This window comes from Lithobates pipiens, unplaced genomic scaffold (assembly GCF_037356315.1).
Source record: "Lithobates pipiens isolate NorthernLeopardFrog02 unplaced genomic scaffold, aLitPip1_a1.2 Scaffold_27, whole genome shotgun sequence".
In the NCBI taxonomy this organism is placed as follows: domain Eukaryota; kingdom Metazoa; phylum Chordata; class Amphibia; order Anura; family Ranidae; genus Lithobates; species Lithobates pipiens.
The window spans coordinates 181,961,313-181,985,928 of record NW_027507788.1 but is presented as its reverse complement, the minus strand read 5'-3'; the positions used below and the strand labels follow the sequence as shown (position 1 = coordinate 181,985,928).

General features: G+C 45.2%; 1 protein-coding gene across 1 annotated transcript; it reads right to left on the bottom strand.

Annotated features, from left to right (window-relative positions):
• Positions 1 to 398: 398 nt before the first annotated feature.
• On the bottom strand, positions 399 to 24,616 carry SRM (spermidine synthase). Its single transcript, XM_077457978.1, has 8 exons — positions 24,432 to 24,616; positions 20,818 to 20,938; positions 15,727 to 15,819; positions 13,520 to 13,673; positions 12,679 to 12,762; positions 9,610 to 9,755; positions 8,443 to 8,565; positions 399 to 1,467 (listed from the first exon to the last, which is right to left on the bottom strand). The coding sequence occupies exons 1-8, from the start codon at positions 24,602 to 24,604 to the stop codon at positions 1,450 to 1,452; spliced, it is 912 nt and encodes a 303-aa protein (XP_077314104.1). The 5' UTR covers positions 24,605 to 24,616; the 3' UTR covers positions 399 to 1,449.

The window sequence follows — 24,616 nt, the reverse complement described above, 5'->3', positions numbered from 1 at the left end:
AAATGGTGTGAACGGAGCCTTAGTGCAGACTTCAGGGAAAAATAAAAAATAATCAGTGAGCCAATCACACAAGCACTTTACAGAAAATTACAGAGCTGTAGATTGAAAAGGAAAGGTCATTTTTAATAACATTCAATTGTACACTTCTAGATTGTAAGATCTAACGAGCAGGGCCCTCTGATCCCTCCTGTATTGATTTGTATTGTAATTGTACCGTCTGCCCTCATGTTGTAAATCGCTGCCCAAACTGTTGGCACTATATAAATCCTGTATAATAATATTATTATTAGCTATATTTCAACCCCCCCCATGAAAGTGGAGTTACCCTTAAAGCAAGAAGTTTTGGAATGCGGAGAGCGATATAGATATCTATATCTAGAATAAAGACAAAATGCAGGTTTAATGTTTAGTTTTGTTTATTGACAGATAATATCCAGCGATTACAGCGTTTTAACCCAAAATGTCTACCACCCCCCATATCGCTAAACTCCAATCAACTGGCCTTCACATGGCAAAGCAACTAGGTAAGAACCATTTTTGGTGGTGGGGATTAGAAAGACTACGCAGACCCACCTGTCTTACCCAAAATACCAGCAGCAAAAAGGTGGGGGTGGGGGAGGAATTAGCAGCTTGTGGGTCAGTGACCTGGTATTAAATATATAGATATATGCAACATATACAGGATACCGATTATGCTGGCAATGACTGGTGCTTTTGAACAAGAAAAACCGATGGCTTCTGTGTACAGAGATCACTCCACCTGAAGCGATTTTAAGAAAGGGGTTTTTGGGAGGCATGTGCCAACTTCTTATAATCTTTGGGGACTCTAGCAGCAAGGATGAAGCTCTCAGCCATACCGCCCTCTACTGGCGAGGACTACTGTCCAAAAGGGGACCGTACAAGGGGACTCAACGGGTGGCAAAGGAGATTAGCAGCATGCAAAGAGTTCCCAAACACTATAAAAGAGCGGCAGGCATTTCCACCAGCACTGGAAATAACAGCATGAAGTAGACTGGTCTGGTTTCCTGAACTCATCCATGACCCACCAACCATTCAAATATTGTGAATATCCAGAGGCCAAGACCCTTAATAACTTCACCCGTGGAAAAGTCCATCTGTAAAACATTAAACGGGCCTCGGAGACAGGTCGAGGAAACGCGGCTTTAACAGTTCTGGATGCAGTTGACCTGTCAGTTTCCTGTGGCAGAAAGGGTTAACAGAAGCATATAAGTTGCGTGCATTGAATGTACTGTAATGTGTTGTACCCATAGATTGTAGGCCTGAGAAGAGACATGTTCACCGGTCACAGTTGCCAGCACTGGTACAGAACGATCAACCTGGAGAGGGAAGGTCCAGCTCTCTCCCTCATCCTCACGGGACGCCTGGCCTTCTCTCCCAATGTAAGGTCCGGAGCCTCTGAAGAGACAAGCGCCAGCCTTGCTGGGAACGTCACACATCGCTGAGTGCCTGACGGAGAAAAAAGGACAACGGTTATCAGCAGCCATACAGACGCATCTTCCAGTCCGCCAGTTTCCTCTGACAGCGAGGTCTCGCCAAGAAAACGCACGGCTAGATAAGCGATGACAGATCCCTCTCTGGAGGGGAACTGCCAAAAAAAGGTTTCCTCTCTCTGCAAATATCTTACAAATGAAAACTAAGGTAAAGCCAGTTTAAAACTGATCTCCACACTTTAGTGAAGTTTAAACAGTTTGTTAGGACCAAGCTGATCCGATCGAACTATTACCTTCACTACTAGATGGGCCACCGTTTAAAACTATTTACCTCGTTTACAGCACTGTATACCAGCAGCGCAGCTCCCTGAAACACAATAGTTGGCTCAGCTCATTCTCAGGGGTTTTGTATTCCATGAATACATACAAAGCTTCCTGTGAATGGCCGAGTCAGAGATCCTGACTTCATCCACCTGTCTCTGCCAATCAGGGGGAGACTTTATATTTATTCGTCAAGCACAAAGCTACCTGTGAATGGCTAAGCAGCACTCAGCCCGACTACTCTGGAGCAGCATTGCTGGAACACAGCACTATATACTGTATGTAGTTGAGGCAACATACAGCGGGCACATCTAGTAGTGAGGGTAACAGTTAATTTGGACCAGCTTGGTCCAAACAAAACTATTTAAAACTTCCCTAAAACATTGAGACAAAAAATTATATACATACCATATAGGAGGGGGTTCTGTAAATCACTGCAGCAGTCAGCCCTACATACAGTAAATCACTGCAAAATTTTGGGGTGCAGTTCTAGGGGTTCCCCCTCTGCACACTCAATACAGAGGGGAAACCCCTGGTCACTCTGAATTTTCATTGAAAACCCCCTCCTATATGCATACTTTGTAGTGAACCAGGCTGGCCCAATAGAAGCATGGAAACCCCCCACCTCTTGTCGGTTTCCGGCTTTAATTTTCCGGAGGGGAATCAAATCTGCATCAAGCCAAGCTGCCCCAAAATACGTTTGTAAAATTGATCAAACCTGGGGAGGTTCAGCTTTAAAAAGGATAAGATCACAGTATAAAGAGAGTAACATGCAACATGTTTAAGCGCCTGCTGCCTCTCCCTCCCAGTCCCCCGCTCCCTCAGTGTGCAGGGGGATCTTCTCCCCACATTTACAGTTTAAAAAACAGCATGGTTTTGTGGGGCATCACCCACATGGCGTGTCAGTCATTTTGTTTGTGAATGAACTAAAAAAAAAAAAAAAAAGGTACCATCAGCCACCTGCAGAAGACGGCTTGTAGCTCTAAATTAACTGCGAGGGTGCCGATGAGCACGTTTGCAGTTCATTTACAAGCCCTACAGCTTTCAAACCGACAGTCCATATGGAAATACAGGCTGAAAGCTGGGGAAGGTTGTATCATCTACACACCCAACAGCTCCCCCCTGTGCTCAGACTTTGAGGCTGCCAACACCTCCAATGTACCAGAGTAAGGGATGGTCAGCAATGTGGATGAATTTTTTTTTGTAGTATTCCTTTATTGAAGGCATGTACAACGCTGCATTGTACATGTCTTTTCAATAAAAGAATACCTTTTTTTGGAAGTCATCCAGAGGGCCGACCATCCCTTCCCTTACTACAGGCTGAAAGCTGTAGGGCTTAGTCTGCAGAAGCCCGACATTACACTCCCAGATCCACGGAACATGGGGGGGGGGGGGGGGGCTTCTGGCGGAAAAATGCATTTTTTTCCGTGCAAAAATGTACTTTTTTGTAGAAAAAAAATAAGTGAATTTATCCTTTAAACCACATGCCTACCAGGAACTTTCACCCCCTCCCTGTCCAAGACAATATTTGGATTTCAGCGTTCTCACACATAGTCATTCAATGCAGCAGTCATGCAACACTGCACCCACACAGCATTTTGGTATTTAATCACCACTATTTTTTTTTATTTTTTGCCAACCCCCCCCATTCATTGTTATAAAATTTAGCAAACAGGTAATTTTTCTCCTTCACTAATATGGCACCAATTGGCAGCACCGGTGGGCACTGTTGGGACTGCCCTGATCATCAGTGTAGATGTCCTTTTAACACAAGCCAGTTATCGGCTCTCCTCTCCTCATGCCGTCAGTGCAAGGAGAGGAAAGCAGATGACTGGCTTTTGTTTACATCTGTGATCAGCCATCATTGAACACAGCTGATCACGTGGTAAAGGGCCACTGTGATTGGCCCTTTACTGATCAGCTGAATCCAAAGCACAATCACGGGAGGACGTCATGACAGCAAAGTAAGGCCACGCTGTAGCCGTCATTCGGCTAGAACGCAGGAGGGAAGTAATTAAAGAGAGCAGAACAGTACACAGCACATTGCAAACTGAGCAACTTTAAATGCTTTCACACCCAAATTATCCCCTTGCTGCTGCTTGTAATAAATGCGTATTCACACAGCACTGAGAAACAAAGTCAGTGTGCGGTCACTTAAATTGAAGTGGAGCACAGATTAAAAAAAAAGGGACTATATTATACAATGGGACCTGCTTAGTGTATTTAGTCAGAGTGGCACTTCCTTTTTATTTGGTTGCTATAAGAGTATGATTTATTTTCATTTGCACTTATTTATATTTCTCAAAGTGCTGCAAGTTTTTCAGTAATAACATTTTCATTGTAAACTCTGAACCTGGCAGAAGTGTTATACCTGGTTTAACCGCTTCCTGCCCACGTTATAGCTGAAAGACTACTACATTGCAGACTTAAAATTCCAGGAGGGCGTACATGGATGTCCTCCCACGATATTGCGCTGCCCAAGCGCCCCCGTGATCACTGAGTCATTCAGACTTGGCTGATCATACATCGGGATAAAGGCCCAATCACAGCAGCCCTTTACATCCTGTGATCAGCTGTCATTGGCTGACAGCTGCTCATGTAGTAAACACAAGCTGGTTAGCGGCTTTTCTTTTAGCGCGAGGAAAAATAAGGAAAGCTGATAACCGGCTTCTTAAAAAAAGAAATACAGCGCTTAACAAACATGTGTCCATATAAGTGAAAATAAGCAGCGATATATAATATGTAACAAAAGTCCATGTGACCTGTGGAAGTAATAAATGGCTAAATAGGTGCTTCACATCCAAAGTGTAAAGTTGCAGGGGATAGTTCACATCTAATAGACAAAGACGCAAGGCAGAAAATCGCAGACAAGCTCAGGCGTGACAAAACAACCCCCATGTGTCCCCACTCACCAGATCGCGATGACTCCCAGCTTTGCAGCCTGGGAGTCAAAATGGATTTGTAACAGTATCCACCAGGAATTGCTGGATAAAAAATTTAATATGGGTACATTGTAGCATGACTACACAATTGTCAAAGTGTGACAATGCTGAAAGCTGAAAATTGGCCTGTGCAGGAAGGGGGTAAAGTGCCCAGTAGGCAAGTGGTTAAAATACAAACAAAAACAACCCAACAAAAACACATTAACCCACTTGCTTACTGGGCACTTAAACCCCCCTCCTGCCCAGACCAATTTTCAGCTTTCAGCGCTGATGCACTTTGAATGACAATTGCGCGGGCATACAACACTGTACCCAAATGAAATTTTTGTCATTTTTTTTTCCCACAAATAGAGCTTTCTTTTGGTGGTATTTAATTACAGCTGGGAGTTTTATTTTTTGCTAAACAAAAAAAGATGCAAAATAAAAAAATCTTAGTTTGTTATAAAATTTTGCAAACAGGTCATTTTTCTCCTTCATTGAAATGCGCTGATGAGGCGGCACTGGTAGATGACACTGCTGGGCAACACTGTTGAGGCAGATTTTGGGCACTGAGGGCACTGATGGGTGGCCGGTGATCGGGACATCACGGCCGCCGGTGATCGGGACTGATTACCAGCTCTGTTGTGTCACATGATCAGCTGTCATTGGCTGATCACGTGGTAAGGGGGTTGGGATCAACCCCTTGCTCCGATCCGTGATCAGGCAAGTCTCAGACTCGCTGATCACAGAGCGCACCGCTCACGCCCCTCAGGGGGCATGCAGGCCGCTCGTGTATGGGACGACGTCAATAGACGTAGTCCCAGCAAAGTAGGTCCGCGCTGTAGCCGTCATTCTGCTATAGCGCGGATATCTAGTGGTTAAAAAGGAATAAACTCCTGTTTAAAAAGAAGACTGTTAAATTTCTCCTTTTAGTATGTGTAAAGGGGACCCTTAACTCAGTACTCTTGTTAATGTCGTTCCCCCCGCCTAGGCTGCTGAAAATAACCTGTGCTTCTTTGTATATAGAGGTGCATGCCCCCACACCCCCCCCCCCCCCCATGTGTTCAGGTCTAGCAGCCAGTCACTACACTAAAGCACTGTCCCACGAAGATGGTAGTACTATCACAATGCCTTTAAGCATGTGATATCAGGGATTTGGTGGCGGCTGCAATGGAGGTGCATAGACAAGGTATCAGTTTGTCAGGTGACCCCTTTGACAGACAGTGTCACCATGTCCTCAATGGATAAAGTTGACGAGTCTCTTTAACCACTTAAGGACCACCGTATTGCCATTGTACGTCATCACAATGGCACAGGCAGGCACAAGCACGTAGATGTACGTGCCTGCCTTCCAGCGGGTGGGGGGTCCGATCGGACCCCCTTCCGCTGGATACGGCAGTCCGGTTCGCTCCAGGAGCGATCCGTGATGAGGGGGATGGCCATTGGTTTCTGGCCACCCCCTCTGGATCGCTCCTGGCCAATGACAAGCTTCCTCCCACTGTGTATTGTTTACACAGGAAGGAGGAAGTGATGTCATTCTCCTCGGGGCGGTCTTTTTGACCGGACTACGAGGAGAAGACTAAAAGTAAGTGCACCAAAACACTACACTGACACATAGGTACACAAACCCCCCCCCCCTCCCGCCGCCCCCCCCGGGGAGTCAAGCCTGATCCCTGCGATTGCTAACAGTTTTTTTGGTAGCATTTTATATTTAAATCCGGAAGGCAGTGCTTGTTTTTCGGGGTCCCGTACGTGGCTAGGCTCCCAAAAAGTCGCCCACATGTGGTATCCCCGTACTCGGGAGAAGCAGCAGAATTTATTTTGGGGTGTAATTTGACTTATGCCCATAGCATGTGTGAGCAATATCATTTAGTGACAACTTTGTGCAAAAAAAAAAAAAAAAAGTTTGTAATATTCCCGCAACTTGTGGCAAAATATAAAATATTCCATGGACTCAACATGCCTCTTAGTAAATAGCTTGGGGTGTCTACTTTCCAAAATGGGGTCATTTTGGGGGGTTTTGTGCTATTTTGGCATTTTATGGCCTTCGAAACTGTGATAGGTAATGAGGAGTGAAATCAAAAATTTGCACCCTTAGAAATCCTGAAGGCAGTGATTGGTTTTCAGGGTGCCGTGTGCGACTAGACTCCCAAAAAGTCCCACACATGTGGTATCCCCATACTCGGGAGAAGTAGCGGAATATATTTTAGGGTGCAATTCCACATATAACCATGGCATGTGTGAGCAATATATCATTTAGTGACAACTTTTTGTAAAAAAAAAAAAAAAAAAAAAATATTCAATGGTCTCAACATGGCCCTCAGCAAATAGCTTGGGGTGTCTACTTGCCAAAATGGGGTCATTTGGGGGGGGGTTTGTGCCATCTTGGCATTTTATGGCCTTCAAAACTGTAAGGTAGTGATAGTTAGTGAGGAGTAAAATAAAAAATGTATGCCCTTAGAAATCCTGAAGGCGGTGCTTGGATTTCGGGGTCCCGTACGCGGCTAGGCTCCCAAAAAGTCCCACACATGTGGTATCCCTGTACTCAGGAGAAGCAGCAGAATGTATTTTGGGGTGTCATTTCACATATGCCCATAGCATGTGTGAGCAATATATCATTTAGTGACAACTTTGTGCAAAAAAAAAAAAAAAAAAGTTTGTAATATTCCCGCAACTTGTGGCAAAATATAAAATATTCCATGGACTCAACATGCCTCTCAGTAAATAGCTTGGGGTGTCTACTTTCTAAAATGGAGTCATTTTGGGGGGTTTTGTGCTATTTTGGCATTTTATGGCCTTCGAAACTGATAGGTAGTGAGGAGTGAAGGAGCGGAATATATTTTGGGGTGCAATTCCACATATAACCATGGCATGTGTGAGCAATACATCTTTTTTTTTGTCATTATTCAATCCCTTAGGACAAAAAAAATAAATATTCAATGGGCTCAACATACCAATCAGCAATTTCCTTGGGGTGTCTACTTTCCAAAATGGGGTCATTGGGGGGGGGGGGGGAGTTTGTACTGCCCTGCCATTTTAGCACCTCAAGAAATGATAGGCAGTCATAAATTAAAAGCTGTGTAAATTCCAGAAAATGTACTCTAGTTTGTAGACGCTATAACTTTTGCGCAAACCAAAAAATATACGCTTATTGACATTTTTTTTACTAAAGACATGTGGCTGAATACATTTTGCCCTCAATGTATGACTAAAATTTAGTTTATTCGATTTTTCTTATAACAAAAAGAAGAAAATATATTTTTTTCAAAATTTTCGCTCTTTCCATTTATATCGCAAAAAATTAAAAATAAAAATCGCAGAGGCAATCAAATACCATCAAAAGAAAGCTCTATTTGTGGGAAGAAAAGGATGCAAATTTCGTTTGGGTGCAATATTGCATGACCGCGCAATTACCAGTTAAAGCAGCGCAGTGCGAAATTGGAAAAAGACCTCTGGTCCTTAAGGTGTTTATTGCTCCGGGGCTGTAGTGGTTAAGGGACCCTGACCTATAGGCCCTACCAATGAAGGCTGGGGGGGGGGGGGGGCTGTCACCTGGGGACAAGCATGGTGTGGCTGAATGTGCTAGTGAGATGCCTCTGGCTTTTCATCACCTCTCAGCTCTGCCAGCTGCAAATGCAATTCCATCCCAATCTGCACACTTCACTTCTGTGTGTGTCACAATCAGAGTTATTTTATTTCAGATTAGGAATCTCAACAGGAAAATACAAACTAAGAATGGAGTGTCTTACTTTTCGTGTAAACTCTGGGAGAACGAAGGCTGCTCGATGAATACTGGAGTTATAGTATCGCAGGTTCATTTCATCAACTTGCTCCTGAGACAACTGCCGTACCGGCTCCCGGAAACTTGTATTCTGCAACAAGAGACCCGACATGAATTCCTTCTCCTATGGTTTGTTCTATGCACCTTAAAACAACCCCCCCCCCCCCCCCCCTCTTTAGTTTTCTCATCCTTCATTGCTGATGATCTTCTGCAGCCACTTCCTGTCTAGATGGCTGTATATTAAACAAAAACATTAAAGATCTTAAAACTGTAAATTCATTCCTCGCATTGAGAAAATGACACACATCCTTTCCTTATACTTACCCGAGTCCCCACTTGACCCAGCACTGTGCTGGTGTGTAGTGGCTCTCAGGCTTGGCCAAGACTATTGTAGACTTTTGGCTCCCACTTCTGTCAGTCAGATCCTGTGACAAGGGTACAGGGGGTGTCCCGAACTGTCTGCATCCATGGATGCAAGTTGGATTGGCCAGAGATGGAGCCAATCAGTGGGTCCGGCAGACACCATGTCCGCTGGGACCCCCCGATCGTTCCCCAGAGAGGCAGAACGGTGATCTGCCTAGGTAAACAAGGGAGATCGCTGTTCTGACAGGAATGAAGATAGAGATTAGTGTGTTCCTGCCAAGCAGGAACAGGGATCTCTGTTCATCCAGTCAGTCCATCCCCCACACAGTTAGCAAGTACCTCTTTAGGGACACACACTTAACCCTTTGATCACCCCTAATGTTAACCCCTTCCCTGCCAGTGTCATTAGTACAGTAACAGTGCATATTTTTAGCACTGATCACTGTAATAACGTCACTGGTTCCAAAAAAGGTGTCAGATTTGTCCGCCACAATACCAAAAAAATAAATTATAAATATATATAGTTTTGCCTATAGTTCTACCAAGTGTACATAAAAAACATTAAATGTATGTCCATTTCAACAATGAGAAAGAAGCCTTGAAGAACATGCATGGGGTGGGGCATTGTCTGCCAGCTCAGGATGTCCATTACTAGAGGAACTACATTTTTCTAAGGAAGCAAAAAATAAATAAAATAGGCAGAGGTGTAGGAATACATTTTCACTGGAAATACCAGTACATGACCGAGTTGGTGGGCAGGAAACAAACTCACAGGGTTTTTACTGCACAGCATGAAGCCGATCTGGCCACTGGGGTAGGTTGGGATGGTGCAGTAAGCATATTCTACCACCGGGAAGAGAGATTTGCAGAACTTGTGCATGTCCTTAATGAGGTCCAGATGCAGCCACTGACATTCACCTAGAAGAAATAAAATAAAATCAGATCAGAAACAAATATGGAGTGGAGGAGGTTGAAGATCACCCCGTTGGGATTTGTCCTGTGAGGTTGCTGGGCAGTAGCTCAAACACAGCAATGTCGCTAATGTTGGCGACGCCAAGAGGTAACCCATTATCCTACGTTACATAAACATTAAATCTGAATGCCGTTTGAGTGACTTCAGAACAGCTCTGTACAATGAACACTTTATGAACGCCTTTAAATGCACATTTTAGGCCTGAAGATAAGTTAATCTCTCGGAGCCGAGGGGGGCCACATATTTGTGTGCATTAGTGCAAATGCAGCTGTGCCAAGAGCCCTCCCTGCACACAGTTATTGGCGGCTAACAGAAAGCTACCGATCACTGCTTGCAATAGGGAGATTTCCAATCATGGGACCGCCATGACAGCCAATCACGGTGGTAACATGATCATAACCCCTCCCCTACTACCTATTAGCCCCCCAATGTCACCCATCAACCCTAATGAAGCAGAGATCATGCTTGATCGGCTTTCTTCCCTAGCCATGGCATGACATTGCTGGAAATGGAAGGTGCAGGAGATTAGGGAAGCGGAAAAATGGGTGGCAACTTGCAAAGATAAAAGGGAATGTTTCAATGATATCCAGACTCCAGGCTGGATCAAACCTCTGACCTGGGGCATATCTAGTCCAGCCTAAATGTCACATTAGGGCTAGCTGAGCCGTCCTTTACAGCAGTGGTCAGAAACCCTGTCCTCAGGGCCCACTAACAGGCCACGTTTGCAAGATAACTGAAACACATCACAGATGAGATCATTTGCTACTCATTGATTGCAGTATTCTAGTCTGCATCTCCCCCCCCCCAAGGTAATACTTCAAATCTGGCCTGTTAGTGGGTCCTGAGGACAGGAGTTGAGAACCATTGCTTTAGAGCACACCTTGGCCAGGGTGGTTCTCCTGGTTAGACCCATTTTCTAGACTTAGACGGACCATTCTTTATAAAATTTTCTCCCTTGTGGCGATGATCATTGGTGTGAGAGTTTATCTACACTTTTCTAGTGGGGGCATAGATGCATATCTGGAGGAGAGGATGCTCCCTCTTTTTCTCCAGTTTTTTTAATTTTGGTTTGTATCTTGCATTTGAAATGCCTAGGTTTATTCCACTAATGACACGTCGGCATTCAACGGATCTGTTCTCATAGGACACTCCCCTCTAGTGGCCGGCATCCCCTCTCTGGGCAAGACTTTTGGTTGGAGAAGGTCAGATGGAGGTTTGTGTGACCCCCCCCCGAAGAGGGTTTCTACTGGATCCAAGAGTGTAGCTAGGCCAACCAATTTGAAAGCAAATGCCTGTCCACTTGAACGTACCTATGCCAGCCATATAGTCTGTCCCCCAGCGGGAAATATTTTTCCATTAATAAGGTGTATATGGCATAATGACGTATCTGCATCAGTCTGCTCAGCTGACCCATGCTTTTCAAATGTGTGAATAAGCCATTACTATTTGTATCCTTTTTAAGTGTCAAAGATTTTTATATATTTCTATATTGTTCCTTCTGTACTCATTCACAGGAGGAAAGGAACAAAAAGATGGTCACCTATTATCATCCTCATCCACCATGCTAGTTCCAGGACCGCAGGGGGAAAAGGAGAAGGATAAGGATGAGAAGGATAAGGATAAGAAGAAGAAGGAGAAGGATAAGAAGAAGAAGGAGAAGGATAAGAAGAAGAAGGAGAAGGATAAGAAGAAGAAGGAGAAGGATAAGAAGAAGAAGGAGAAGGATAAGAAGAAGAAGGAGAAGGATAAGAAGAAGAAGGAGAAGGATAAGAAGAAGAAGGAGAAGGATAAGAAGAAGAAGGAGAAGGATAAGAAGAAGAAGGAGAAGGATAAGAAGAAGGAGAAGGATAAGAAGAAGGAGAAGGATAAGAAGAAGGAGAAGGATAAGAAGAAGGAGAAGGATAAGAAGAAGGAGAATAAGAAGGAGAAGGATAAGGATGAGAAGGATGAGAAGGATAAGAAGGAGAAGGATGAGAAGGATGAGAAGGATGAGAAGGAGAAGAAGGAGATCAAATACCACCAAGAGAAAGCTCTATATATGGGGTGGGGGGGGGGGTGAATGAGAAAAATGTTATTTGGGTACAGTGTTGTATGACCATGCAATTGTCAAAGTGCATCAGCACTGTAAGCTGAAAATTGGTCTGGACAGGAGGGGGGTTTAAGTGCCCAGTAAGCAAGTGGTTAATGGGAGTGGCGTTAGGGTCCTTTCACATTTGTGAAACAAAGTCGTGTAACTTCACAATGCGACTTTACATAGTTAGCAAGGTTGAATAAAGACACCAATCCATCCAGTTCAACCTGAGTGTCTACAATTGTCCCTATCCCTGTACATTGCACACTCACATAGGTCCCTACCCTCAAGGAGCCCACAATCCAAGGTCCACATTCATATACTAGGGCCAATTTTGGACAGAAGCCAATTAACCTACCTGCATGTCTTTGGAGTGTGGGAGGAAACCGGAGTACCCGGAGGAAACTCACGCAGGCACAGGGAGAACATGCAAACTCCAGGCAGGTAGTGTCGTGGTTGGGTTTTGAAACAGCAACCCTTCTTACTGCTAGATGAGAGTGCTAACCACTACACCACTGTGCCACCCAGACTTTGATCTGACTTAACATTCTCTGGACCAAAGTCACATCAAAAGTCAGACCAAAGTAGTGCGGGAACCTTTTCTGAAGTCGCGGTGACTTCTGCAGTGTCAGTATGAATTGCCCTCATAGAAATACACTGAATTTCACATGACCTGCGACTTGGGGAGAAGGAACCCACCCCCTTCCGATTTAGGAAATTAGAGATCCTCACAGCTACAATTAAAGTAAATGCAAAAAAACACAACAACATCTCCCTAAAAATGTGGAGACAGTTACCTTGACAGCAGAGGATCCCGCCGTCTCTCAGCGCCGTCTTCATCAGTTGGTAATAAGACTCTTTGAAGAGACTCTCGGCAGGACCTGCCAATGAAAACAGGACACTATGGATGAATACGGTCAGTGCAGGAAATAGAGGTACAAGGACAGCCCTTCCCAAACCGGTTTACACTCCCATTAAAGTAAATCCCATTAGAATACACAGGATGTAAACAACATTTACAAGCATTTAGAGAACCAGTTTCCAGATTGCTTTATTAAAGTGGAACAACTTTACATGGCCTAGAAATGGGACGTTCATGCCAAATTCAAAGTCACTTAAATTCCCTTTCTTCCTCATTCTGATGCTCGTTTTGAACTTCAGCAAGTAGTCTTCACCACATCTAGATGCCTAAATGCACTGAGTTGCTGCCATGTGATTGGCCTATTAGTAATTTGTGTTACTAAGCAATGGAACAGGTGTACCTAATAAAGTGGCCAGTCAGTGTATGTACTGCTGAACATGAACAAAGTTTCACTATGCGACACCCCAAATGAAGCAAAGAAAAAGCAGTGGTCTCTCTGCAGGTCTGACTCCCCCCTTCATTGAAGCGACATCTATAAACAAAGCCCATTCTCTCTACTCATTGAAGAGCTCTAGCACCAACTTCGCAGGGCATGTGTCAGACCTAGGAAGACGGCACAGTTTTTACAAAGAGCTTCTCTGCAGTGTGCTGGCAGGGGGACAGGCTTTTCTACTTCGGACCTGGTAACTAACACATTGCACAGCTTTTGTGTGCTGCGCCTGCATGTATATATTGGATTTAAAAAGGAGATTTCAGTTGGGCTTTCAGCATCTTACCTACAGGGTCGGAGGAGTCCGTGATGATGACATCAAAAGCATCTTGGTTCTGTTTCATGAACTGGAAGCCATCACCCACGTGTAGCTTGAGCTTTGGACTGGAGTACCCCACCGCCATCCCTGGGAGGAACTTCTTGGAGACATTAATGACTTCCTGAAAGGAGGAAAAAATAAAGTTACTCCAATGGCAAACAAGGAAGATTGCAGCTCTGTCCGAAAGGAAGGTATATATTCTGTGTTCCTTCCCCTAGTCAAATCCCCTCCCCCACAGTGGAGTAAGCACAGTTAACACTCCGAGTGCCCAGATGTTGACCCTTTCCCAGCCAGTGCTTAATTAGCATCACTGTTCCCGAAAAAAATAAAAAATAAAATAAGGCAGTTCCAATATGACAGTCCTGCTATAAAAGTTGCTGATCGCCACCAATACTAGATTAAAAAAAAAAAAAATGTTTTCTAAACGTGTCTTTTTTGTTTATAGCACAAAACATAAAAACCGCAGGTGTGATCAAATAGCAGTAAAAAGAACGCTCTAGTTGTTCCGGGGAGGGTTTGAACATTTTATTTTTGTACAATGTTGCATGACTGCGCAATTGTCAGTTAAAGTAAAGCAGTATCTCAAAAAAACGGCCTCCCTCATGGTCCAGCGGTGGACTGTTCCTGGTCTATGGATTGTGCTCTGGGCTCGATGACATCAGAACAGTCCACTATTCCAGATCACTGGAGCACCGGACTGGTCTTGTGCTACGAAGATTTAGCAAGTAAATCAGCAGTTATCCCGTGCAGCACAGGCAGCTTTACTGTTCAGGAAAACCTTTTGCCCGGAGTTGGGATTTAAAGTGGTTCTAAAGCAGGGATATGCAATTAGCAGTCCTCCAGCTGTGGCAGTACTACAAGTCCCATGAGGCATAGCCACAAGCATGACACCCAGAGGCAGAGGCATGATGGGACTTGATGGGTAGTTTTGCAACAGCTGGAGGTCCGCTAATTTAATATCCCTGTTTTAAAGGCTTAAGGTTTCTTACCTTCATGCATGAAGGTAATCAAACCTGTGTGAAGCAACCTATCTCCCCCCCCCCCCCCCCCCCCCCAACTCTTACCCGAGCCCCATCTCGATCTAGCAAGGTTCACAATAGCAGTGGCTGTCCCAGGACTCTCCCCCCTCATTGGCTGAACTGAAACATTAGCAGCCCACTGGCTCCGGCTATTGTCATTAACAACCAGATCTGTGTCTTATGGACAGCGCAGTGGCTCGGGAGCGAGCATGCAGCGGTACCCCCCAGAGCAAGCGGCTTTCTCTGGAGGCACTCAAAAAGAAACTGATCGGAGCTGCTCTGTGCAAAACCACTACACAGAACAAAAAAAAGTATGGGATTTTTTTATTTTATTTTTTACACAGAATCATACTTACCCAAGTGGATGCAGCATCAGTCCCCTGGCACCTCTGCACTGAGAACCGAGTGATTGAACACAGCCAATGGCTTGGTTTTCACAGCTCTCCGCACTGCCCTCCCACGCTCACTGGAGAGCTAAACTGTGGAGGGGTGGGGAGCGGCCGGATCAGGCTCATAGCGGCTTGCTGAAACGGTTGTCAGTCCAGGCGCCTGGCAGATCCAGACTTCCATTGCCAGGATGACGCGGTGCCTGGACTGATCCTCTCTGCTGAAAACGGTTCACAGGAGTGCAAAACGAATTGCACTCCTGTGATCCATAGGAGGTCAGGCTGGACTTCTCCTTTAATGCCTTTTCTGCATTAGGGTAAAGAAAAGAAAACCTCCCTGCTGCTGTCAATCATATTCTGTGATGAGTGAGTAGAGGACGGGGCCAAGCTGCTCTATACGTGTCAATAGATGCAGACAGGGTGGCTCAGGATAGAGCCCGCCTGAGTGGCTCAAAAAAAAAAAAAAAAAAAGTGGGGCTTTCGATGGGCACATGAGCTAGGAGTGCTGGTGGAGGGACCCAAGAAGAGGATCAGGGCTGCTCTGTGCAAAACCATTACACAGAGCGTGTAGAACATGTTCATTATTTTAAATAAAAATATTTTAAGCTTAATGATCACTTTAATGGCTCAGATGTTACCGCCTCCCAATCATTTGACTGCTACGAGAGCCGATCACAGTGATTGGGAAGCTGCTCCACCTCCCAGCATTAAAGCCCACTAAGCATTCTGAAAACACCAACCGCTATTCATGCTATACATTCCATGTTACCTCATCAATCTCACACTGTACGACCGTTTCCACACACGGATGTTTCACCACCTCACGCAGGACTCCGCCGTCCCCTCCTCCAATGATGAGTACCTGTCAGACAACCAGTGATGAGAAAGTGCAATTAAATCTGCTCCCCCTCCACATAGGCAGATTTAATATAAAGCCGGCCATAGAAATAATATCTGCTGTAGCCCACAAATGTAAACGTATTGCTTGCTGAAATATGCATACATTTGTATAGGGTGCTTTTTACCTTACCCTTTGTGACCTCACTATTGCCGAATGACGGCTACAGCACATCCACACTTTGCCAGGAGGCAGTCATGACGTCCTCCCATGCTGGCACCGGGATGTGACCAAGGTAAAACAATTATGCCGGCTCTTTACCACACATTCAGCGGTGTCAGATCACAGATGTAAACAGGATTTGCCGGTTATCAGCAATCCTCTCCTCACACGGACAGAGTAAGGAGAGCTGAAAGACAGCAAATCCACACAAGGGACATTTCACTGACAATCAGAGTCCCCGATTATCAGTGCAGCCCCAACAATGTCCATCAGTGTCGGAGAGAAATTAAATACAAAATTTTATAACAACCCAGCCACTCATTGGCCAGGCCGAGAATGTCGTCACTCCCGTGCTGTGAATGGTTTTAGTCAGCTCTGCATTGCTAAATTTGTGCAATGAGCTGCACGTGCACAGCTCACTGGTCAAGGGAAGACAGACAAGTAACTAATGCAAAGAGACAAAAGGAGGTTTCTTTACGAAAGGCAAATCCACTTTGCACTACAAGTGCACTTGGAAGTGCAGTCGCTGTAGATCTGAGGGGGACATGCAAGGGGGAAAAAAAAAAAAAAAAAAAACAAAAAAAAACACATTTTAGCTTGCACATGACCGGAAGATAAAAATCAGCAGCGCTTCCCCTCAGATCTACAGCGACTGCACATCCAAGTGCACTTGTAGTGCAGAGTGATTTTGCCTTTAGTAAATCAACCCCAAAGTGTCTAATGTGTTAAATTCTGGGCTTAAAGAGGGATTCCACCAAAAAAAAAAAAAAAAAAATTTATTAAAAGCCAGCAGCTATAAATACTACAGCTGCTGACTTTTAATAAATGGACACTCACCTGTCCCGGGTTCCAGCGATGCCGGCAGCCGAGGCCGATCGCTCGGCTCTCGGCTGCTGCCGCCACCATTCTAGGTGAGGGAATCAGGAAGTGAAGCGAATCGGCTTCACTTCCCGGTTCCCTGCTGCGCATGCGCGAGTAGCGCAGCGCAATAGGAATTCTCTGCGCTGTCACTGGGACCCGTGTGTGTCCCAGCAGACAGCGCGGCAGGACAGGAAGAGGCATAGACTCCCACGGGAGTGGGTGTAAATACCTGACAGGTATCTCCACCCCCCTCCCCCCTGAAAGGTGCCAATTGTGACACCGGAGGGGGGGGGGGGGGGGGAGGGATCTGATCAGTGGAGGTTCCACTTTAGGGTGGAACCCCGCTTTAAGCAGTGGATGTTATTCCTGCTGAGAGCTTAGAGTGACATTTAGATTTGACAAACTTTAGGTAACATACAGTGAGGGGGAAAAAAAAAAAAAAAAAAAAGGATTTGATCCCCTGCCGATTTTGTACATTTACCAACTGACAAAAATGCTCTAATTTTATTGGTAGGTTTATTTAAACAGTGAGACAGAACAAACAACCACCACACACACATAAATTGATTTGCATTTTAAAATTAGTGAAATAAATATTTGACCCTTTCACAAAACATGACTTGGTACTTGGTGGAGAAACCCTTGTTGGCAATCACAGAGGTCAGACGTTTCTTGTAGTTGGCCACCAGGTTTGTACATCTCAGGAGGGATTTTGTCCCACTTCTCTTTGCAGATCCTCTCAAAGTCATTAAGGTTTGACGTTTGGAAACTCGAACCTTCAGCTCTCTCCACATATTCTCTATGGAATTAAAGTCTGGCTAGGCCACTCCAGAACCTTAAAGTGGTTGTAAACTCTCCCCCACAACTTTGTCCTATGTAAATCAGCATAAAAAAACCCTAATGAACACTGCTTGTAGATATCTCCTTACTTGCTTAGTATTGTTGTAATCCTTTTTGTTCTTTAGAAAAAAATTTCACTGCGCATGCCCAGATCTCCCCTGATTTACGGCACACTCTATGTCTTATCTATCTGTTATCAGGACTTCCTACAGCACACAGCACTGAACTCCCAGGAGGCTGCTAATCACTCAGAGCTTCCTTCTACACACCATGTGACCTCACATACAATGTACCGTATATACTCGAGTATAGGCCGACCCGAATATAAGCCGAGGCCCCCAATTTACCCCCAAAAAAACTGGCAAACTTATTGACTCGTGTATAAGCCGAGGGTGAGACATGCCTGTCCATCCCTGTGTGTGTGTCCGTCCATCCCTGTGTGTCCGTCCATCCCTGTGTGTCCGTCCATCCCTGTGTGTCCGTCCATCCCTGTGTGTCCGTCCATCCATCCCTGTGTGTGTGTGTGTATCCATCCATCCATCCCTGTGTGTGTGTGTCTCCATCCATCCATCCATCCATCCATCCCTGTGTGTGTGTGTCTCCATCCATCCATCCATCCATCCCTGTGTGTGTGTGTGTGTGTGTGTGTGTGTGTGTGTGTGTGTGTGTGTGTGTGTGTGTGTGTGTGTGTGTCCAGCCTACCTTTGTCCCGAGCCTCCGTCCCGTGCCTTGCCTCCTTGCCTCCGTCCCGTGCCGTGACTTGCCTCCTTGCATCCGTCCCGTGTCGTGCCTTGCCTTGCCTTGCCGCCGCCGTCCCGTCCCGTGCCGTGCCTTCCCGTGCCCTCTTCGTCGGCGGCCATTGTAAAGTTCAAAAGCTGCGCCGCCGCCTTCGCCTGTGATAGGCGGAACACTGAATTTCCCAGCAGCCTGTGTTCCGCCTATCACAGACGTCGTATCATCCTCGTCCGTAGTACGAGGATGATACGATGTCCGTGATAGGCGGAACACAGGCTGCTGGGAAATTCAGTGTTCCGCCTATCACAGGCGAAGGCGGAGCCGGAGGCGCGGCTTTTGAATAGAATGGCCGCTGTCTGTCTGCTCGACACGCTGATCGAGCGGGCAGACAGCGATGACTCGAGTATAAGCCGAGGGGGGCACTTTCAGCCTCAAAAAAGAGGCTGAAAATCTCGGCTTATACTCGAGTATATACGGTAAACCAGGGAATGGGACAGCAGTACTGCAGTCTTATCAGCTGAAGCGGATAGGACTCAGAGGCAAACACTAGGTAATCAGCACAAGTAAATACTATGAAATAAAACAAGTCAGCTATGAACAGGGAAGCAGGGTTGCCATAGAAACGTTGGATTGAGAAGGAGGCTTGGTCAACAGTACAGGAAGTGCTCAATGTAAGGGCGGAAATACACTCCACTGTGGACTCAGAAAACAATACTTAAGATGGCGCTGCATAACCCCTGCAAACAAGTTTTTTAAAGTTTCTTTAAACAGTAAGTAATATGCAATTTGGGCTGGATTACAGTGGCTATACTTTGATAATTACTTATTATAATGGACTAAATGAAAAGCAGCATCAGAGTGGTAGAGTTTACTTCCTCTTTAATATGCTTCTAGTTGAGCGACTCCTCTGTTGCCTTGGCTGTGTGTTTTGGGTCATTGTCATGCTGGAATAACCAGTCATGGCCCATTGTCAGAGGGAAGGAGGTTCTCTCCCAAGATTTGATGGTACATGGACCTGGTCCATCATCCCTTCGATTCGGTGAAGTGGTCTTGTCCCCCTAGCAGAAAAAGACCCTCAAAGTTGATGTCAAAGAGCTTGATTTTGGTCACATCTGACCACAACATTGTCACCCAATTTTCAGAATCATTTAGATGTTCATTAGAAAACTTCAGACGGGCCGGTACATGTGCTTTCTTGAGCAGGAGAACCTTGCGGGTACTGCAGGATTTCAGTCCTTCACAGCGTTCTGTGTTACCAATTGTTTTCTTGGTGATTATGGTCCCAGCTGCCATGAGATCATTGGCAAGACTCTCCTGTGTAGTTCTGGGCCGATTCCTCCCTGTTCTCAAGGTCACAAACGCCACAAGGGGGAATCTTGCAGAGCTCCAGACTGAGGGAGACTGACAGTTTTGGGGTTCTTCCTTTTGCGAATAATCGCACCAACTGTTGTCATCCTCTCACCAAGCCGCTTGGCAATGGTCTTGTAGCCCATTCCAGCCTTGTGTATGTCTACAATCTTGTCCCCGACATCCTTGGACAGCTCTTTGGTCTTGGCCATGGTGGAGAGATTGGAATCTGATTGCTTCCGTGGACAGGTCTCTTAAACAGGTAACAAGCTGAGATTAGGAGCACTCCCTTATTTCACTCATTAAAATGCAAATCAAATTAAAACTTTTTTGAAATGTGTTTTTTTCCTGCATTTTTGTTATACAGTAATGTCTCACTGTTAAAATAAACCTACCATTAAAATTAGACTGATCATTTGTCAGTGGGCAAAATGTACAAAGCAGAGGGATCACATACTTAAACCCCCTCCTCCTAAACCACTGTAGGTCTCACATTGAATCTCACCATGATTCTTATAACTCCCACTCTGCTCAAGCCTTTCATTATTTATCACATTCAATGAATGAAGATGCATGAATGAATGAATTAATGAAATACTTGTATAGTGCACAATGCGAACTGAATCGCCTCTAGGCATCACTGTAGATGCATCAGAACCAAGCCTCAGATTGCCTTTAGGCAGGCTGACTATGTGGCATTTTCACTACATGGGCAGAGAGGGGCATGAGAGCTGCCTGCCAGTTTACTAGCAGACAGCCAACTTCCTATACACAGCGTCAGGAATCTGTGGCAGTTTTCTACATTGAAAACTGATGCAGTCCCTTCATTATGTACAGAACCCGCACCAGTTCCTACGTCACACGGAATTAGGACTTTCTGTGCCACCCTCGCCAATTTCCATCTGCTTTTTATGCTTTGCCAGTTACCTGCACTGTTTGGTCTAATAGTACAGGAAGCTTTGTTAATTCCCCCGCTGAAGGGAAAGGGGCCACTAGAGCAGGATAGCAGTACTGTACCTTGCGTGGATTTGGGTGACTGCAGAGTGGGAGGTTTGCGATCATCTCTTGGTAAGAAAACTCGTCTCTCTCTGTGCATTGAATTAATCCGTCCAGAACCAGCACGTTCCCGTAAGTCTTACTGCGGAGAGTCAGATTGCATACACTCAGTGCACACGCCATAGACTGTCAGTCAATGTGCAATATCACAGCTTAGGACAGAGCCCAGCACTTGAATGAAAACAGATCCCCATTATGAGAGGGACAGGTGCAAACAGATAACATACATTAACCACTTAAGGACTGAGCCTCAGATTTTGTGTTTACAAGTTAGAAACAGTTTTATTTGCTAGAAAATTACTTACATATAATGAGAAAAAAAAAAAATATATTATATATTTTTATTTTTTTTTTGTAATGAGCATATAAAAATAACTTTGTCACACCATATTTGTGCAGCGGTCTTACAAGCTTTTTTTTTTAAAAAACATTTTAGAATCAAAAAATAAAACAGTAACATTAGCCCAATTTTTTTTATTTTGGGCAATATAATGTTACCCAACATGTCACGCTTCAAAATTGTACCCGCTCGTGGAATGGCAACAGACGTTTACCCTTAAAAATCGCCATAGGCAACGTTTAAAAAATTCTACAGGTTGCATGTTTTGAGTTAAAGGAGATCTAGGGCTAGAATTATCGCTCTCACTCTACCAATCGCAGTGATACCTCACATGTGTGAGGTTTGAACACCGTTTTCATATATGGGCACTGTTCGCAAACTTGACGGGACAGTACACGTTAAAAAAAAAAAAAAAAAAACACACACAAACATAAACACACACACACTTTTTTCCTACTTTATTGCAGTTTTACCCCAGATGTCATATTTAAGAGGACCCGTCATGCTTTCCCCCCCCCCCCCCCCCCTTCTATTGCAAGGGATGTTTACATTCCTTGCAATAGGAATAAAAGTGACCAAAAAAAAAAAAAAACACAATAGTGCCACTTTTATTCCTATTACACGGAGTTAGAGCTGCACAATGCTGGCTAAAATGAGAATCAGGGTTATTTTTTTTAGCTTAGAATAAAAAGAACACGATTCTCGCAACATAAAATCTTTCACATTATATAAAAAAAAAAAAAAAAAACAAGCCCCCAACTTTACTGGTTAGTGTTTTTTTTCATTAAAGTAATTTTTCCCCATAAAATTGCATTTGAAAGACCGCTGCGCACATACAGTGTGACTTAAAACATTGCAACAACCACCATTTTATTCTCTAGGATGTCTACTAAAAAAATAACGTTTGGGGTTCTAAGTAATTATTTATTTATTGCTAGAAAAAAATCTTGAAGCCAACAAATGTCAGAAAAAGGTTTATAGTGTTTAAAGAGGTTCTCCACCCTAAAGGGGAAGTTCCGCTAATCTGATCCCTCCCCCCTCCGGTGCCACAATTGGCACCTTTCAGGGGGGAGGGGGGTGCAGTTACCTGGAAAATCCAGGTATCTGCACCCACTTCCGGGACAGACCGCCGCAGACGCCCAAAAGTATTTTTAAGAGCTATGGGCGGAAGTGACGTTTTGACGTTGCTTCCACCCTGCAATGTTATGAGACGGGTGAGGACCATCTTCCCCTCACTCAGATCCATACCAAGCCAGGAAGAGGACCTGATCACCTCCGTTGCTCCCAACGGCTCTGGAGTGATCTTTTATCTGGAAGCGGACTGCCCGCTGAAAGGATACCGGGGTGAAGGTAGCTAGCTGCTGCCATAACAGTATCCCTCTTCAAAGCACCAACGTACAACAGCGGGCGATCCGGAAGTGGTTAAAGGAACAGTCCTTACACCACCTGCGCGCTGCTCTTGTGATCTGCATGCAGGTGGCAATGTATTGTTATAGCACCCCAAGCAGATCGCAAACTGTGCGTTTGTGCGCACCAAACTGCAGGCACTACTTTTTTTGCGGTCCAGTGCGTTTTACAACCCATTCAAATGAACAAGCATTGCTGGTGTTCCCATGGGAACATGCAAATTCCTATTTGAAACAACCCTGAAAGATGAGCTTAAAGAAGGCGTGCTCAACCTGTGGCCCTCAAGCTGTTGTGGAACTGCAAGCCCTAGCGTGCCTCCGTCGTTGGGACTTGTGCTTGTAACTGTCAGTGGCTTGCAATGCCTCATGGGACTTGTAGTTCCGCAGCAGCTGGAGGGCCACCAGTTGAGCACCCATGGCGTAAAGGACAAGTTCACCTTTTGAAACTGATAGAAAAAAAAATATAAGTGAATCCACCCCCAGGTAGCACTGCACCCACGATAGAACAATTCAGGGGTATAATGTAAGGCTCCTGCAGACTCAGGACAGTGATCTGTCTATACATCATATGGGAAGGGAGTTAATGGATAGACATGAGCACTGACGAAAAAGGTGTTATTTTTCATTTATTTTTGTTTGTCTCCCCCCCCCCCCCCCTTTTGATGGAGCATTCATCATTCCGGATAATTTGTTACGTTCACCAACAGCCAAATTCAAAAAGAAATTCCAATGCCTATAAATTTAATAGTTTAAAGTTATTTCATATTTTTGGGGATTTTGAAATTTACAGAAAAAAAAAAAAAAAAAAAAAAAGTGTTAAAAGTGGTTAAACAAAATTTTGAAAAAAACTAATACCACATATCTATTAATGGACTCACTAGCACCCTCACAGTTCATTGAGAACTACAAGCTGTCAGCTGCTTTGGCGCACAGTACTTGTAGGCATTCCTTCGCAGGAAACTGAACGAATGACGTGGCCATATGAGTGCAGCCCTGCGGTTTTCAAATTCTGACAGGGGGCGTGGGGGAGAGTCGTCCACAGAGGAGCTGCTCATCCTGAATACATTAAGCCCCAGGTCACACCGGTGCGACTTGCATGTGAATTTGACAGGTCCCAAAAATCACATGAAAAGTCGCACCCTACTGTCCGCAAGGGATGCGGTCACATTAGTGCGACCTCCCGACTCCATTGGAGTCGCACCGATTTTGAAAGGAGTCCAAGTGAAACTTGCTTAGACATCCGTGCATAAGGCCACACAGATGTCTTTCAAGTCGCACTGACGTGCAGCTTAGAAATTATGCAGCTTCAAGTGAAGTCACATGATTTCAAAGCCACATTCAGTGTGACCAAATGCGGACAGGTGCTGCAGGGACCGGACTATTCTGTTCTATATACAGAGTGGAGACGATGGGGGGGGGTTCTCCTTTATACCAGGTGATAGTCTTAGCCTGGGTTCACATTTAAGCATGCATCGCATGTAGGGACCTCGCATTCAGGGGTCTCTTATGTAGGATTGTGCCGCACCGACCCACATAGTGCTGCTGCACTACTGTAGTTTAGCACACACATCTGCCAAATTTGCAGGGGTACCATTAAGAAATAACAGCACCCCTCCCACGTATCCACTAAAGAGGGGTGCGATTCTGTGAATGTTCCCTGCAAGTAAGATGTGACCTTATGCAGTTGTGCGATTATATATTATGCACCCCCATACAGGACAGGCCCCACCCTCTGCACACACAGAGACAGCAGTCATACATATAGAGGTATATAGGGATGAGCAGTGTGCCGACCCCCCCCCCCCCCACCCCTAGGCTGGGCCCCTCACCTCCGGAACACCAGGATCTCCTGGAAGGGGCTCTTGCTGTGGTGCAGCACCTCATCCACCTGCAGGGACATGGCCTGCCCGGGCCACAGGCTGCACGTCTCCCGAAACCAGCCATCCCGCACCGGCACCTCCATTCTCAGTTCTGCCAGCAGCACCGCACTGCACACTAACATGTGCCGGGGCAG